This window comes from Dermacentor silvarum, chromosome 6, assembly GCF_013339745.2.
Source record: "Dermacentor silvarum isolate Dsil-2018 chromosome 6, BIME_Dsil_1.4, whole genome shotgun sequence".
In the NCBI taxonomy this organism is placed as follows: Eukaryota; Metazoa; Arthropoda; class Arachnida; order Ixodida; family Ixodidae; genus Dermacentor; species Dermacentor silvarum.
Genome location: NC_051159.1, coordinates 75,403,512 through 75,422,515, shown reverse-complemented (window position 1 = coordinate 75,422,515; position 19,004 = coordinate 75,403,512). Strand labels below are relative to the sequence as shown.

Below are 19,004 nucleotides of genomic sequence, written 5' to 3'. Positions count from 1 at the left end.
CACGAACGGATGCGACCTGTTGATCTAAGCGGTAAATTTTGGTATCAATCAATCAATCAGTCAGTCACAGTCAATCAATCAGTCAATTAGGTAGACAAATACAAATTTACGTAAAGAAGTTGTAGAGCAGAATGCTGTATGGTGACTCGTTTAGGGAAATTATAGATACAATTAACTTAAAATACAACAGCATTACGTTGAGAAAATGCAAAGTCAAATATTTAGAAAAATATTAGGTCAAAAGAATATTTACAACAAGTAACAAACACATGAGAAAGCTTGAAAGCATTACGTAGTAATAATGAATATTAGCGATTCCTTTTTTAGAATGACTAATGAGGAATAATGCCTAATGTTTTAGTGGAGGCGATACCATAATGATATTGCAGTAAAACAAGCTGTTTGCCTTCCACAGCTTTAGTGCATAATAGACGGCAAAGGGTTCCTATCAGAGGCAGTCTCGCTTGGGTTAGTTTTTAGGAGATGTTCACTCCTTAAAATATTGGCTGAAATGAACTCTTTGATGGAAATGAAGAAATGAATTGTGGGGATTGAAATGGACATATCTTTGTATAAAGATGTGGCTGAAGCTTTGGACTAGAAGCGAAACATTACAACGGCGTAAGGTTAACACTCTAATAGCTTGGTACTGTACGTGTTGTGGTGGCACTTGTTTATTTGGATAGGCATTTCCCCATGACAAAATGTAGCATTTAAAATGGCTATGAATAAAGGTAAGCAAGGTTGACGTGGTAAAAAAAAATGCTGTGCTTTGAGCAATACTCTTATGCCTTACGTCGACTATCGTTGAATGTACGCAATGTACTTTATGTACTTCCGGTTTGAATCCGGTATTACTCCGAGAAATTAGCATTTATTGACTGCGAGGATAAAATTATTGCTAAGGGTAATTACCTTGTTGATTGAAGGAATTGAGTGACTGGAGTGGAATATCATGGTTTAAACAGATTAGTTCTAAGACCATTGTGACGCGACCAGTTTATTATGTTGTTGAGGTCAGAGTTAGTTTGCCTGTTAGCACAGTGAAGGGACAGTAGCTAGTATTGTTGAATTGAGTACAAAAGAGGTCCAGGAATTAATCCTTGATGCACCCCTTGCGTTTATTTTTTTTTCGAAGCACAATAAAAACGCAGCAGCAGCAATCACGGCTTGCACTGAACGCAGGAAATTGAGCTGTCTCTTGTAACACACCGAACACCAAAGCACTTTCTAGGTGCTTCCCTTTGATATTGAATATCTTCACGCAGATGTAGGGTTCAGTTTTCATGAGACCCTGTAAATGGTAGCTCAGAACTCTATGGCTTATAACCGTGAAAGACGAATCTCAACTCCCTAGTTGTTCCCGTGGCTGAATAGTTCGAGTAACGCCCTTGCTTCATCAGTTCCTTGGCAAAGTGCTCCAACTCGGCTTTCCCTTCTTCGGTCAGGAGCGAGTAGACGGGGTTCACGGGCAAAACTAGACCTGCAAATTTGAGGGTTATGCTATTAGATCTCTGCGTAGACCATGAAATGCTTGTTTTCATGCCTTGTCAATGATTTGACTGTCAAGCGATTGTGGTACTTCATGAAAATGTTTACTGAAGTTGTCCGCGGCACATGGCGAACTGTGAGTTTTAAAAGACGGTGTGCACTATTTATTAGTGTCATTTCCTCATCGCACCAGTCAGTTTTGCTCGCAAGAACACTCCTGTGCCTCTCTTGGGACTTCACAACAATGCTGTCGCTGTTACTGGGTTCACCAGCCTTAAAGATTAAAGCAATCTTTTGAAGGAAACGTGATTTTAAGGTAATTACTGAGTACCCACGATTTTAATGATAAAAGTGAGTGATGGCATACGCTGTAAAGAAATTACGCAAATTATATTGTTTGTTGTGCTTGTACCGCAATACGAAGGGTGCGTGCTTAGCAGAAAGCCTGCTGTTATTGTGTTTTCTTCGTCTCATAATGCTATCCTAAAGTGCTTCTTATGCGGTATCTAAGTAGAAGCAGCTTTGGAAATTCTTAGACAGAGACTACTGAAACGTTTTCTTTCGCACATGAATAATTCCATGTATTTTCCATATTACTTTTACAGAATTCAATTTTGCATGGATTACATGCGGAGAATACAGATATCACACGGAACTATACTGAAGGCATAGTAACGTATGTGAAGCCCACTATTTCAGTGACGCGGCCAACACCAAAGGTTAGCCATCATTGAAATGATGGGCAGTACATGGATTTGCCTAAACGTCGTCCTTCTTGTTTCGAACGGCTTTGTGACTTTGTTAATTGATAATTTTCAACAGCGTATATTGCGTTATAAAGGCAACGATTACCAACGACTATACACACCTGCGCCGAGACTAATTGTCTTGCTGTGCTTTGAAAACCACGATTGCTTAGATCGTAAAAATAACGCGCCAAGAATGCTTGAAGCCGCGCCCGCGAATATTAGAGCAAATCCATGTACACTAATCATTATTCCCATGATATCTGAACGATCGCAGGGCCAGAGCTTCCAGCTGTAATTTTTGTAGGCAACTGCTTAGTGTAAGCACTTACGCGCGAGGTCGTCCATGCTTGCACTCGGGGCTGACACCCGCACCAGCTCACACGTCAGTGGAACGAGAGTGGTTGATTTGACGATGTTCATGAGGTAGTTCCTCAGGTACGCTGGGTCGAGAGTGTCAGGAAAGTCGGGCCCAACATTCCTCAGAACCTGTTTGTGAGAAGTTAGAGCGTTTGAATCAATAGTGATATTCCGGAATTGAGTGCGGATATTCGAGTAAAATTACTCCAATATCGACTCAAATGCTGGATATTTCTCCATGCTCCCTCCCCCTCCTCAAAAAAGATGCAAGCATGCTGCAAACAAACAGAAAAAAATTGGACAACAAGAGAATGATAAAAGTGAACGAAAGATGGAACCTAATTTCATGGAGATAAACTGAGGCAACAACTCTACAGACAGCCTAAGAAACATGCTTGCACTGCATGACTGCAAAACAATTTCCTAATACACACTTGAATCCGGTGCTTCTGCACAGCAGTAATTGATCGCAGACAGACAAATACAAAGTCGGCAAATGCAAGGACAAATACAGACAGACAAATACAAAGTTGCTGAAGCGGGCTAAGAATGCTAATCGCATTCATAACGCGAAGAACGTGCGCCAATAAAATTATTTCAGGGCTCCTTATTGTAAAAGCAGTCATGGTAGTCGAATCTAACGGGTGCACACTTCGCTTAACGGCACACTTACGCTGAGCCCGCGCATTTTCGAAAACCGCCGGTGAATGAGGAATGTCCGGCGAGAAACGGAGCCTTGCGAGAACCCAGCTAGCTGGCGGGGTTTCACGAGAGTTATCGATAATATTGTACTCCGCTTAGTGACACAAGCAGAAGGCTATCAAAACGGCTTCTAAAAATATGGTTGCGCTCAATTCCTTAATTTTTCACCAGGCAACTTCAGTCTATTTCCATTCATCACGAGTTCATCAATGAAACATTTTACCCACTTCTTTTCAGTAAATCTTTTCAAAACACCTCCAACTGAATTGCATTGGGCAATGTTGATAAGGAGATTCTTACTTTAAGAGGATAAGCACGAGGAGAGGAGAACTGCACTACGAAGGGTGCGTGCTTAGCAGAAAGCCTGCTGCTACACAGAAATAAAGAGAAGGAAAGACGGTAAGGGGAGTGAGAAATGTACAGACACGAGATACAAAAGAACGGTAAACATAAACGGGACACAGCGCGCAACAACTCTTAAGGTTTATCTTTACTAAAATATTGGCGAATTAACGTGAACTGCTAACAGCGTATATTAACTTTCAATTTTGCTCTTGTACTATAGTCAGGAAATACGTGTAAATTCATGTAGCTTCTTTCGGCTGCCGCGTTGATCAGACGGGGTTGAGCCACCATGAAAATTACTTAGAAGGCGCTTTGTAGTTTACACACTAGCGGGATAATCGATCGTGTCGTATACTGTAGTAACGATACGCATATTGCAAACAATACGTTGTGATGTTGCACGTGATAATGACATCAATTTCTCACTTCTTCATCCCGAACGCGTAGTAATCGCTTTGCTCAAAAAACTTAAAATGTTGTTTGCGCTTGTGCTTATTTGCGCGTATAGAATACTACGGAAGCTTAATTATCTGTCATGTTGAGCCAGCTAACATGTTTACACAAACCTGGGCCAACATGACTGGAATACGCCATCGTACGGTGACAAACACGCTTGTCGCGCTCTCACTTATAATTAGAAGATGCGTAACTGTCGGACTGAATTGTCTTGACACTGATAATCTTGCAACAAAAGCTGTACTAGTGAAGAGTGGAGTTGGTGTCTTACTCCAGGAATGCACAGATCCTGCCCAAACTCCCAAGAATCATCTGCACTATAGGACCTCCGTATATAGGGGAACACGTGGGGCATGCAAGTATACTCACGTCGCTGTATTTCTTCCATCGCTCCGAACTCATCATTGCTTTGGAAAGCTGCAAGGGTCCAGGATGAGGATTAAATACGATCAGGCACTCGCCGCCTGTGGCCATAATGCGTTCGACGTTCCTCAGCGCGGCACATTTGTCGTGTATCCAGTGAAAGGTCAGGAAAGAATAGATGCGATCGAACTGCCCTTCGGTTTCGATGAACTGGAACACTTCGTCGTCGGCCGCAATGTCCAGCATGCGGTGCTCGATCTTCGGGTGGCCGTGTTCTCGCTTAGCGTAGTCGATCATGGAGTGCGAGTTGTCCACCGCCACCAGTCTTTTCATCGATGGTGGACAGAGCGGAAGCAGGTAGTGACGCGTGAAGTTACCCGGGCCGCAACCGATGTCCAGATATTGCTCGTCGCATTTGCCATCTTTTTTGGGGTTGGTGAAGAACGATTCCTGCCAACTTTTCAGAAGCTGGCCCGAGGACTCCCGGTCGTGAATCCTGATCTGGTCGTAGATATTGGGCAGCTCTTTCACGAGGAACGCCGACGGTGACCCGCTGGACTGTTGAGACGGACGCTCCATGACAAGGCGGCTGGGATTTCACTTGCGTACAGTGGTCGGCCTGCGTTTTAAAGGTACGAGGCTGATGCTCCTTAGAGTGTCTAAATATACAGGAGAATGTCTAATGCTTTTTATTTCAGGCGTGCATGCTACACTATCTGGAACAAGGAACCGTACACGGGGATATTACGTTCCATATTTGGGATGTTTCAAACATGGAATTAAGTGCTAACGTTTGTGAGGTTAAAAATTCCCAGCTATATCTGGTGCGCATAATACATTCTAGTAGGCAAATAGCTTTGGTTGCCGCACATTGACACCATGGACGTTTCGATGCATATCTATTTATGGATAATTGGAACGAAGGCTGTTTTACATAAAAGCGCCTTACCTAAATTTACCTTACCGAGAGTTAGCTATGCGTTAAAGAACCTCGAGTGTGCCTAATTTCTGCGAAGCCCTCTACAACAGCGTTCCTCATATCCCGCAGTATAGTTTTGGGACTGAAAAGACCTATATTCTCAATCAGTGGCCTCTATTTCCAATACTATGCGAAGATCTTGATGCATAAGTTACTCACCGGCGAGGATTGTGCTGACGTAAGGCAATGCGGCGATAACAGTGCAGTTTATATAGGCGTAAGGAGCGTCAGCGACTGCATCTGTGCGACGCACATGTCAGCGAAATTGGAGAGAAAGAACGCTTATCCGATTCCAGAATTGCTTTTCATAAGCTCTGCGCTTGTTCGACACCGCCTTGTACAAAAACAGACTGAGCTGGTGCAGGTCATTCCACTATCTTTATAGCATGCCTTCAGGTAATCTCTACATCGCAATTGTTTGAGGGACGACGGCGATAAAACCTCCCAGATAAAATTTTTGCCACACACACACACACACACACACACACACACACACACACACACACACACACACACACACACACACACACACACACACACACACACACACACACACACACACACACACACACACACACACACACACACACACACACACACACACACACACACACACACACACACACGTGTGTGTGTGTGCTTTTTTATTTTGTGTGCACGCACGCACAAACAATGACAGTGATGTCTCACTTCGTGAACGCAAGCCTATTATGGGTGCCATTCCTATATAATTGAATGATATGGACACTCCGGGCGCATTTCTGTTGTCGTGGTCACCGCGATTTTTCGTGTAAAATCCAAGGGCGAAAATATCGTCCCCGCGCGCCGTATGCTGTATGTGCGACTGAAAGCGTTTGACGTTGTGCCGAATCATGCACAAGGAAGGAAAGCGGGAAGGCAGCACGGGAGGGAGGGGGTGCAGCTGTACTCTGGTAGTAACTGCGTAGTTTGCGCTGTGGTGCGTGCGTATCTCGAAAGCGATTCGCGGTTGCAACTACTTCTGGGTCGGTCGACTCGTGGTCAGTCTTCCGCCGCTTTCATTGCTGCTCCGTCCTTCTCGCAAGGCGCTCGGCAACTAGATCACGAGACGAACCCAGTACCTCCCTAGCGCACGCACAACCCGTAGCTACTGCCAGAGGAGGTCAACCAAGCGCGCTTCGCCTACTCTAAGAAGAAAAAGAGGAAATGGGGTATTGAGGTTACTCCTTTAGGGAAGGAACTGATCTGCCACAACCATTCCTCCCTTTAGGGGGTAAGTTCGAGGGGATGAACTATTACTCCCCATGTGGTTACTCCTTCGAGGACTTACAGTTGCTCCTTTCCGATGCTCTTCAAGGGAGTAACGGTCATTCTTTGCGATGCTCCTTAAAGATGGAATTAATGAAATTAGCCGTTTATAAACTGATAAATAATAACTGAGCTAAAAAAGAAGAAAACGCTCCCCATATAGGATTCGTACTAACGTCCTAACAAGCACAAATCAGGTACTCTAACCACTACACCACGGCAGCTCGGTTGACGAATCACGATACTGAGGTTAAGCATCTGAACGCAGGTGCGACAATGCAAAAGGGACTGTATTTTGTGCATACTGTGCGGGGAGAGTCTAACGTTGCGTGTACTTGCAACCAAAGAGCGACTGCAAAGAAGAATGTTGTCCGATTATTCTTAGGATGATTTAAACTGAGACATTACGTGATGTACGTGTAGCGAGCGCGAACGAGCCCGCGAGACGACATAGAAGACCAACTTCTCTGTCGCTTAGCGTGCCTCGTTTGAGCAACACCTCGCTTGAGTTAAGTTTGTAATCTCCTTGGAATGGAAGGAACTTAGTACTATTGGGCAAGAAAATCAGGCAGTCCATCAATGACTTGGGCGTTTAATCTGCATCGTTCACTTATGGTGTATACACGCACACGAAGTGTACAGTTCTTCATATTCCACCTTCTAAATTTCACGCAATTTTCTCACGAAGAGGCAAATGCTGCTTTGCATGTAGTTCAAGAGACAGTGCACGAACTTTGAACTATTCACGCTTTATAGAAACTACCGTTTTCGCCACATCACTCCACGACACGGACAAAAATAGCAGAGTGCATGGGGAGTAACTGTTGCCGTTCGTCCTCCCGTTGCTGTCTTTCGCACCAGAGACTAAATGTACTCTTACATCGAAAGGAAAGCTATGCAGAAATTAGGATTTCTGAGAAGGTCCCTGCGCAAATCCACCGCAAAATTAAAACTAATTGCGTACAAAACTTACATCCGTCCAATCCTCGAGTACTTTTCCGTGGTTTGGGATCCGCATAGCCAAGAAAACATTAAAAAGCTTGAAATGATTCAAAGGAAAGCAATTAGATTTGTTTATAATCGCTACAGTTCCTTTACATCTCCCACCACACTTCTAAATAACGCTAACCTGGGTACATTGCAGACAAGACAGCATGATCGCTTAAATTACATGTTTTTACTTTATCATGACAAGTTCCGCATAAACAAGGACAGGTACATAGAATCCTTTAATCGTCGATCCACGCGATCCGAGCACCCAAAGAAACTGAGGGAGTATTCTTACAGGACACGAACTTTTAAAAATTCTTTTTTTTTCACGCACCGTTACTGAATGAAATTCTCTTTCTGCTGATATAGTAAACTGCACTACTGTTGAGTCGTTCATGGCAAAGCTGCGTCAACAATCCACTTGAGCTTACTTCGTCGTACATACCCTATCTCCTCCCCTATCCGGCCTCGCTTAACGCACGCGCGCGCACTACGCTTCTATTTACGTTTTATTCTCTAGTACTTTTTCAGTGTGCTAAAAATAATTGCTTGGCGTCATGTGCATCCTTCGGTGTTCGCAAGGCTTAATGTTTTGCAAGTTTATCTTGCGCTGATTATGGTATGTCACTCGTTGCAGAAATCTTTTTTCAAGAGATGTCTGTTGCCGTTATTCTGCCCTGTTTTGGTGCGTGAACGCTTAAGGCTATTGAATTGTATATAATTTCTAGTGGTCGAGTTTCTAGTGTTGCAGTACTCGTGGATGATGAATCATGTTCTTTCTAGTACCTGCTTTGTAGACTTGCTATGGCAAATCTTCCTGTTGCGCTTCTAGAATTGTTTCTCTTTGTTTTCAAATTTGTTCTTGTGTTATGACCCACTCCTGCTTAAGGCCCCATGTGAGAGGTCGGCAGTACTTCTGAAATAAATAAAACACTTACCCTCCGAAATTTGCATAGGGATGAAGGCGCCCTTTCAAGGACCAACTGTCGAGTTACTCCCGTTTTCCCCGGCATTTTTCTTAGAGTGTACAATCCTCATCTGCGAAGCTCCGCCTTTTACAGCGTAAGCTGTTATGGGCTCATTCCAATAGCCGTTTCGTGTCGCGATGATGCCGCCGCCGCCCCCGCCACGTAACCGATATCGCTGGAAATGAGAAGAAAGTACCCCGTCTCCGCCGGCATCGAATCCAGAACCGCTGTGTGCGAGTCGGATACTTTACCATTGAGCCACGCAAGCGCTTGTGATAGCGAAAAAAACAACAACATATAAACGCAGACGTAGACGATCCGAGCCTCCACCAGTATGGTGGCGCCATCTAGTTAAGCCGCAGACGACGAGATGCCATTCAAACGAGGCGCGCAAAAAAAAAAAAAAGGAAACGCGATCCCCAGTCTTCGCTAGTATGGTGGCGCCATCTAGTTAACGTGTCTGCAAACGCATCGTTCACAGCTCGCCATCGACGCCGGACGGACAGCTCAGATCGTTCTCGTCAAAACGAGGTGAAGAGACTTTCTCGCGAAGACCCTGGTGTGCGTGGTGCCGAAATTGGGGCTACTCTTGAGCCGCTCCACCAGCTTACGCTGTGACTGTGCTGCGTGTGCCGCGCAGGCCTGTGTCCTTTTTTTTTTATCCTACCCTGCTTCGCTCAACGCCACCTAGAATCTCCTCTAGCTGGCGTTGGTTTTTCGAGCTTCCCCGGCGCGCGTTTCCTTTCTCCACCTCCAGGCAGCCTTCCACCTCCGCTTCCTTTGCGGTTTCACACTACCTATCTAGTTCACTATAACACAATCTCTCGACAGCGGCCTCACACTAACCCTGGACAGCCCTCGATGCGCCTAGCCATGTACGCTTGCGCGTAATAAAACGAAAAGAGGCACAACAAAGATGAGACTGTGGGCAGGACCACGATGGAAGAATAGACAGGTGTCTCAACGACGCCCGGAAGGATAGGAGGGCATTAGAATTACTGTATATGCTACCATAGATAGCATAGTAGTGCGTAGGTCGACCATCTTGCACGTTTAAGCATCCATACTATGCGAGAAAGTCACTCCTCCTGACTGCAGAAAAGGCGCTCGAGCCAGCGGTGACCGTGCGCTCTCGTCCGTTTCATGTGGCCGATAACAACACTGTAGTATTGTTGCTATATCTTTTCAAATTTAAAATAAGAAATCATGGGCAAACAATGATTCCTCATTAAACAACAAGTGCAACAAGTTCGCTATGACTTGTATTTCATCAATAATCAAACCGACGAGAATTTTGGTTAGATCGATGCAGACCACGCGCAATAGATACAGGAAAGGCTGCCAATATTTATACTGCGCAGTTTGACTAAATATATTATGCTTCCATGCAAGACCTGTTCGGTGCATCCTTCTTATCCGTTCTTGTCTGTTCAGTGCATCCTCTTATCCTTCTTATGTGTTTTTGGGGGCCATTTTGCATCGGGTAACGACTGTTGCAAGGATATATATCGCTTGGCGCAAGACGTGCGTACATGTATCGAAACTGTCTATAGAATGCTGTTGCCGATTCCACATGGAGTCAATTCAAATCAGATTGTGTGCTCAACGCGAACGGTGGATGCGCAATCTGAAAAGTACTGGAATGTACGAATCATCTTAAACAGTGAACGAAACGGTTAGATTTTTACAACAGCCAACTATTCTCGCCGCGCTTTTGGCACTTGTTCTTGTGGCATATGTTCGCCATATGAACAGCGAAGCAACACTAACGGACACAGCAGGTCCAAAAACGCGCACGATCACACTTGACTGCCAGCTGACCAGACTGCGAAATGGCGATGCGGCCAATCTCAGGGTTTTGCGGGCACACGTGACACATGAAACTTCCCGACTGCGAACTGGCGGTGCGGCCGGCTTCAGCGTTAGCGGTGCAGCCATGAACTTGGCTTTCCTGCAAGGAAGATGCCTTCTGCGCACGTGACTACGTTCGGCGAATAGCGGCGCGCGAGCGACGAGTTCAGTCAGACGCGTAACTCTGGCTTCCTATTGACCCTTTTCGCGGAGCAGTTTGTTTTAGAGAAACGAGATGGCGCTCACGGCGGCGCGACGGTTCACGACCCCGGTCTCCTCAGCGACCGCGCACGAATACGAAACCATTACCGCTTCTACCTTGCTTCCGTGCGATCAGCTGTCGGAAATGCAACTGAGTTTTCGCTAACACACTGTGCTCCAATCATGCTAGAATAAATCATGCGGATTGAAGACGTGTGCAGTAGTTGGCTGCAAAAATAGTTACTGGCATGTTAAGGAATGAAATGAATCTGTGTGGCCAAGTTCGCGGACCGCTGCTGAAACTGTCCGAACGTGTTACCGGCACTTTGAGATGCACGGCTTTCCTCGAGGATACAGACATTTGCTCATCCGCCAGCCTTGTATCGCTAACCTTCAAAGAAAGGGCTTCATCCCCAGAACGTCGGCAAGAGTGAGTACCACTCGTTAAACAGTGACAAAGGGAGTAGCGCCGCTTCCTGTCATAGTAAGTTTCGCGCACGTTATCTATACACATCTGTCCCAAATGACAGGGAAACTTACGCCCGCTCTATCGCCGACGTATCAAGAATAAGTGAATGGGCGCACACTTGAATATATGCGCACTGCCTACGCACAATAAATGACGGACTACACCGATGGCGCACGAGTAGTCGAAGCTGAATGTTTCGTGACGGTCCACAAGAGTAAGCGAGTTACTAGCTGTAGTAAATATTTGCTACAAGGTATTACAATGTACAAAACAGTTACGTTTCAAGCCTTGTGCGCAGCAAGAAGAAATCTATCGGAACTGCGCACGCCCGCGAGCGATTAGGCAGAAAATAATCAGACAGTGGCCGCACCGAGGAACTTCACTGAGTCAGAAACTGACAAGCCACTGCTTCAAAATATTTGCCGAATAAAGAACAAAGAGCAAAACACACTAACCCCGACTGAATTCATGAGCGGAATGTTTGGATAGCTTGGAATACATATTTAGCCCTGCTTTTAGAACAAGCACCATATGCGCTACTCGCGCCGTTTCGACATAGCTTAATCAGGTCCCAAAGCGCTTTTGCACGTTCTCTGAAGCTGTGATAAAAGCTTCGTGTCGTCCACCTAGTCACCGCGCTTACGATATCTCGAAACACAGATGTTTTCTAAGCCGCGCCGGTGTCATACACTTCCATTGTAAACAAGGAGGCAACAGAGGCAGTTGAGGCAAGAAATGGACGTGTCACCACGTGATCAAACATGGCAGCGCCCACGGGATCGTCGTGGGCGCTGCAATAGGGAGCCTATACAGTAATTCTACGAGGCATCAACTATTTCAGCACGAAAGCATGGAATTCTATGGCGCGATCGCCGTGAGCATGAATAAAAACGAAGAACCATGTCGACAGAACGAAAATATTGAACTCAAACAACCATAGTAATGAGTGCTGTTCACCTTGAACGTGCAATTGTTACTTTTGCCTCTAAAGTTATTATTGGGGCGCCACAAATAAATAATTTCTTGGGGTACTAGGCCACGATTTCAGAGCTTTCCAATACGGTTTCTCGGTCGCACGCGGGACGAAGCACAAAAATGCAGCTTCCGAGAGATTCATCGTCACGCTGGCAAAATTGGGTTTTGAATTGCGCTTCTCATTATTATTGACATGGTACTTATGCTTTCTTTTACTGAGAAACGTTTTGCGACGCTGAAGAGTGAGAGAGTACATGCAGACCTTCAGGAAGATACTCAAATGAATAAGTTGCACGGATTGTTCGAAATGCGTGCACTGGAAGAATGCTGCGCGCGATATCTAGAATGATGATACCACAATTGTTTGTGACCACAACAGCTTAAAAGGAGCTATACTCACAAATGAGACAATTTGAAGGCTCTCGTACCTCCAAACAAGAATGTGCGCACGGCGTCGACCGCTCAGTTCATATCTATCATTCACTGCCTATACGCTAACGCTCAATCGAGACTACGGTGCAGCAGTTTTCACCTGAGCACATCTAGAGAGGCACTGGCGGAATACGTACTTGCTGAAAAGCACCAACTAAGACGTTGGTCGACTATGGATAACCGCACTTTGTGTCAGAATCCAAGAGCGATTTCGGTAGGTGTTTTCTAGTTGCATATTCAGTTTTTCTTCGCTAATAGCTCGGGAAACAGTAATACAGACTCGTCAAGAGCTACTAGTGCCAGAACAAAAAAGAAAAAGAAGGAAAAGAAACAGGTAAATCTAGCAGCGAATATCAACGACGAGGCCCAAAGTGATAGTTAACGTTTTAATATATGTGCTGCGCATTACTCTCATGAACAGGGGGGGGGGGGGGGGGGGGAGGGGCGTGAATCCTTACTTTTGCGATTAGTCCTATAAGACCAAACATTTTCAGGTTTACTTCGAGTAAACTGCAGCCCCACTAATGCGATCATGATGCAACCATGGGTGCAGTTGTTGGGAAGTGTTGACAATGACTTCGATATTAAAAAAGGAAATGAGAGTGAATGTTAACTCCAAGCCCCATAAAAAACAAAAGAAAGAGTCAAGCGCTCACACTTAGGCCTGTGAATCAAACGAAAAAAAAAGGAGAAACATTGCTAACAGGGCACTCGGTGTTATTACATGCAGTTTTTTGTTTTGTTTTTACAGTCACCTTTGAGAAGGCAGAAAAATACTTACGAGGGTCAGTTCTTATCTAGGCTTGTGGAACAACACTCGCACAGCAGTAGCGACTGTAACTCGTACAGAGCAAATGGTACAGTACGTGGTCTGCAGCAACTGCTATATAGCTCGGCACGCCGTCATGCCCTATGTAGAGCACACCTGTTTTCATATAACCACCTTGTGACAAGCGATGCACCTAGGTATAAAACGGGCTTCTGACTCGAATTCAAAAAAAAAAAAAAAAAAAAGAAGGGGCTCCCATCTACGCTGCGAAGGTGGTTTGCCAGCAAAGCTGCCATATCACCTGATCCGAATACATGCAAAATTGCCACGTGACTGGCCGCTCGAGGCACTTTGCGTGTATTCGCGGGCTTCTTTCACGCTCGGAAAAGACTTTTATCTAGCACGTATTGAGCAACAGAAAGCTGTATCGGGAGTTTTTCATGTTGCTCTACAATTTTGTCATTCACAATTTTCATCCAACTATATTATTTGAGAAGTTAACTTGAGAAGACTAATTATGTAGTTAGGCAGTATTCAAAAATAATCTGAATATCTCCAAGCGACGGCAAACAAGATTACCTTTGTTCTGTCCAGCTACGTGGCATTTGCATAGTTTTAAATCTTGGTGCATGACAGTTGGGATACCCTCTGTGTATACGTATACATATATATCTTCAATCCTTTCCGCGCCAAAGCCCTTGCACCCCTTCGAGAATACAAAATCCTTCCATTAACGCTTATAGTTAACTATCACCTAGTCATCACTCTATTCAAGACTATAAATAATCTTATTCAGATTAATGTATTTGACAAGGCATGCTTTTATAATTACAAAAGTTCGGCAGGTGTTACACTCTTGTAACGCAAGAAGGTGAATACCTACTGCACATTTGGTAATACATGAAGTTATACAACCGGGGTTAGACTTCTTTGTAAGAAATATTGGTGATGCATTAAGAGGAAGCTTTAGCTCGGGCTCAACTCCGACGCGGCCTATTCAGATACATGTAATACGCAGGAACGCTTTTCTGAGATAACCCCTGGACGGAATTAAATGAAATTTATTGTATTTGAGAAAGAAAGTTCTATTCTAGTGACTGTTGGAAGCGGAATTTCGATTTAGGGCCGGAATTTTGTTAAGAGACTTTTCAAAAATTCGAAAGCCGAAAAAAAATAGAAGCACGAAATTTACAAATTAATAGCTCTGCATCAAAAACTGAAATCGACGTTCTCTAAATGGTATCCATTAGATCATTCAAAGTGGATAAATTCGATTTGCCAATTTATGTCTTACGTGAATTCGTTACATTGTGTACAAGGGTTCTGTAAAAGCTGTATTTCCATAGTATTAAATTTATTGAGTTTCAATATACCATATCTGTTTTGTCCGCTTTCGATGTACTACTACATGCAATTCACAGGATTCTGATATCATTTTTCGGTGCTGTGCTACAAGGTTATAAACGTGATACTTTCGTTTTCTGAAAACTTGCCATATTTGCCAATTTTTAATAAAAAATTGACGACCTAAATAAAGAAGTTCTAAACGAACACTCACTAGATTTTAAGCTTTTCTTTTAAATGCGACAAACCTCGTCAAATTTGGTGCAGCGGTTGCCGAAAACAACGGATTCTCCTTTTACATGTATTTAGATAGGAGCACCCTGGCTAGAGCTTCCTCTTGTGGGGCTAGACTTCTTGCAAGACATAACGAGCCGCAAAGGAAAGTACACGTGTGGCACTAAGGTGACCTCCTGAACGCGACATATGAACACTTAACGTAATACCCAAAGGGCAGCATGTTAGTGCACGCACTAGGTCATACCTTTAGTCAGCGAGATGGCTGCGACGTAACGTGTGAAATTACACAGGCGCTAAGCCAACCTTTAGTAAGCCAGAACCGTGGAGCAGCCATGGCTTTGTAAAGATTTTTTCGTGACACAGTGAAGATGTGCGAAGGTGTTGAGTCGCGCATAACTTCACTGCATAACTTCACTCAATGGCGCAATACTGAATACGACCTCGGCAGCGATCATTCGATCTTTGAAATTACTATCCCGCACCTCACAGCTCTATCTACGAGAACGAGGGAGTTCGCGTGGGTGGACTGGGACGCCTTCCGCAAACATCGCACAGCAGAAACGACAGACACCCCGATCACCGATATAGAATCTTGGTCGCGCGACCTTTTATCAGATACCCAATTGGCTACTCGCGCTATCAAAACCGACGCCCCGACTGAACGCATGGATAGTCGGCTTGCCCACCTCATTGAAGCCAAAACGTCCATACTCTCCCGGTGGAAGGGTCAACGACTCAACAAACGACTAAGGAAAAAGGTTGCACTACTTAACGAGAATATCAAAGAACACTGCCAACAGCAAAGGGCGGAGCTTTGAAATTCTCTAGACGGGCAACTCCACCACTCCCGCTCGTGGAAAATCCTAAAACATCTTCTTGACAATACCAGCACCCGTTCACAACAGCAGGATTGCCTTACCAAACGCCTATTCATAGAAACCAAGGCGCACGGCCAGGACCATGTCACAAATACCTTATGCGAAAAGTACATCCCCTCCAGGCCCGCAAAGCCTCACGGCCCGTACGCGGGGTCCTCGAACTCAGCCCTCGGTGAGGACTTCAGCGTGGCCGAGGTACACGCTGCTTTGCGCAAACTGAAGAGCCGTTCAGCGCCAGGTCCGGACGGCGTCACCAACATAACTCCGAAAAACCTAGACGACACCTCGGTGGAACAGCTCACCGAGTACATTAACGACTGCTGGCGCCAAGTGTCCATTCCCCCACCATGGAAAACGGCCAAAGTAATTCTTATTCCAAAACATGGCAAGCCGTCTAGCCTTGCCAATCTCCGCCCCATCTCGTTAACTTCGTGTGTCGGTAAGGTTATGGAGCACGCACTCCTTACCCGCATAAACTCTCACCTCGAAGATACGTCCGCATACCCGTACTCAATGATCGGCTTTAGAGCGCATCTCTCAGCCCAGGACGCCATGCTCCAATCTCAAGCACCAAATCCTCGACGACAAATCCCGACACACGAAGGCGATCTTGGGCCTCGATATCGAGCGCACCTTCGATAATGTCGCGCACTCGAACGCATCTCCCTGCTCAACCTCGGCGAGCGCACCTACAACTACGTACGAGACTTTCTATAGGAGATATTCAATCGGAGAAATTGACTCTCGGATGCGCGGGAACCCCACAAGGCTCTGCCATTTCCCCAATGCTGTTCAATTTGGTCATGCTTTGATTAGCACAGGAACTACAGAAGCTCGACGGCATAGAACACACCATCCATGCCGACGACATTACCATCTGGACCACAACGGGCAGCGACGGACAAACTGAAACCGCTCTGCAAGACGCCATCGATGCCGCCGAAAATTATCTCGAAGGCACGGGACTCTGATGTTCCCCCGACAAGTCAGAGCTCCTCCTATACCGCCCCACGCTCCGTGGACGCCCACCACTACGATCTACGCATAAACGCCGCTACGAAGAAATCCAACTCCACATGAGGGATGGTGGAACCATACCCGCGGTCTCCACTATCCGGGTTCTCGGCATGACCATCCAAGCCAACGGCGCGAATTCAACGGCTATATCCAAGATCCTCCGACAGACGGCCAATACATCACGGCTGCTGAAACGGGTAACAAACCGGCGACAGGGCATGAAGGAAGAAAGCCTCATCCGCCTTGTTCACTCGTTCCTCATTTGTCACATCACGTACGTCGCCGCCTTCCATAATTGGTACAAAGCAGAAAAGACTAAATTGGACATCATTATACGCGGCGCCTACAAGCTAGCCTTAGGACTGCCAAACAACACCAGCACTGAACTTCTACTCCAATTAGGACTCCATAACACCCTAGACGAATTAATCGAAGCACAGCGTCGATCTCATCTGGAGCGTCTCACCCTCACAGAAACGGGCCGGCACATTCTAACTAAATTCGGCATCACCTACCACCGTCAACATGGAGACAAATACCAAATTCCACGCGACGTACAGACTTGGCTACATGCCGACCCTATTCCCAAAAACATGCACCCGGACTACAATAAAGAACGTCGGAAGGCAAGGCCTGCCTCGCTCATGAAAGCCTATGGCGACACCATGGGCGTCACCTTCGTCGACGCAGCTGAATATCAAGACGGGCACCGTTTCGCCGCGGCTGCCACAGTAGGCGGCTCGCTCAAACATGCCGCCAGCATCGTAACCCAAAACGCCGAGACGGCCGAGGAAGTGGCCATCGCGCTGGCCACCCTCGATCCGGACTGCCACACCATCGTGAGTGATTCCCGAACGGTAATCACCAATTACATCAAAGGTCGTATTTCAAAACAAGCGCTACGCATCCTACACCAAGCCCCTCACTCACTTGAAAAGCAAATCACTCTCGTCTGGTTCCCAGCACACGCCGGCGACGTACATCCGCACCTCACCAACCTCAACGAGGTCGCTCACTTCGTAGCACGAGGCCTTGTCAACCGTGCCGGAGACAGCGCAGGTGCACACGCGGCACGCGATTGCCTCACCAGCTACAACGACCTTACGAAATCATTCTATCTCAACAGAAGAACCTTCCCCATCCCTCATCACAAGCTAAACAGAGCACAGGCAACCACCCTTCGCCAGTTACAGACAAACACGTACCCCTCACTAACACGTTACCACAGGATCTACCCAGACACCTACCCTCGTAACATTTGCAAGATCTGTAAGACTCAGGCAGCATCGCTTCTCCACATGCTATGGGAATGTAAAGACCAATATCCGACAAATACCGTGACCCTCTCGTCGAGATGGCACGCCGCCCTGCGCAGCTCCCACCTCGACGACCAACTCTGGGCTACCCAGCAAGCCTGCGAGGCGACGAAGAGGCAAGACCTCGTTGTCCCCACGTGGGAGGCCTAGGCCCAGCCAACTAAACTGCTGGTTTAAATGAAAGTTTGTTCCTCCTCCTCCTCCTGACACAGTGAACAAATAATCTTTAGAAAAGGGAACAGTCAGAAAAGAAATAGAAAAAGAATCAGCCCTTCCACTGGGGTGGAGATGGAAGGGCAGCGAAGCTGTAGTATGGTGGGAATTATGTATTTTCAATTATAACTATTAAGGTGTGACGGTGTAACTGGTTATTTGAACTATTAGAGAATGATATATATATATATATATATATATATATATATATATATATATATATATATAATCCGGTAGTTTTCATTTATTTAGTGACTACAGTGACCATGGCCTTTGGAACACTGCTATAGGGTGTACGGCAACGATAGGAACGTTCTTCATAAACAGGACGTCCATACACGTCCGGTGTGTTGTAGTTGGTACCGTCGGTTCGTTCACACACGTCAACCCGAAGCGCTCGAGCATAAACGAAGTGAACCACTTACCATCCGGGCGTGCAATGTCAATCAACATTGAAGTCACCCGTCATTACGATAGATTCTTCGTCGCCGAACATAACACATCATAATCATATTGCCGGCTCTGCTGTCGTTCGCGGCGATTTGGCCAACGACCCTCTTGTTCGACTAGGGCTTCCGAACCGCTGGACGTACTTACTTTAGACGTACTACGTAC

At 45.8% G+C, this 19,004-nt stretch overlaps 1 protein-coding gene across 5 annotated transcripts in view; it reads right to left on the bottom strand.

Moving 5' to 3' along the window:
* Positions 1–1,096: 1,096 nt before the first annotated feature.
* The window catches only part of LOC119455610 (juvenile hormone acid O-methyltransferase), a 33,715-nt gene continuing 15,807 nt past the window's right edge, over positions 1,097–19,004 (bottom strand). For 3 of the 5 annotated variants that reach the window (XM_049668904.1, XM_037717022.2, XM_049668903.1), the window contains 3 exons: positions 4,470–5,082; positions 2,570–2,726; positions 1,097–1,483 (listed from right to left, as the gene is read on the bottom strand). In XM_049668904.1, coding sequence (XP_049524861.1) covers positions 1,317–1,483; positions 2,570–2,726; positions 4,470–5,042 — 897 coding nt within the window. In that variant the 5' untranslated portion in view covers positions 5,043–5,082 and the 3' untranslated portion in view covers positions 1,097–1,316. Of the gene's footprint in view, positions 1,484–2,569; positions 2,727–4,469; positions 5,083–5,601; positions 5,844–13,396; positions 13,470–19,004 lie in introns of those variants that run through there. The other 2 variants (XM_049668905.1, XM_037717023.2) reach the window with 2 other exon arrangements.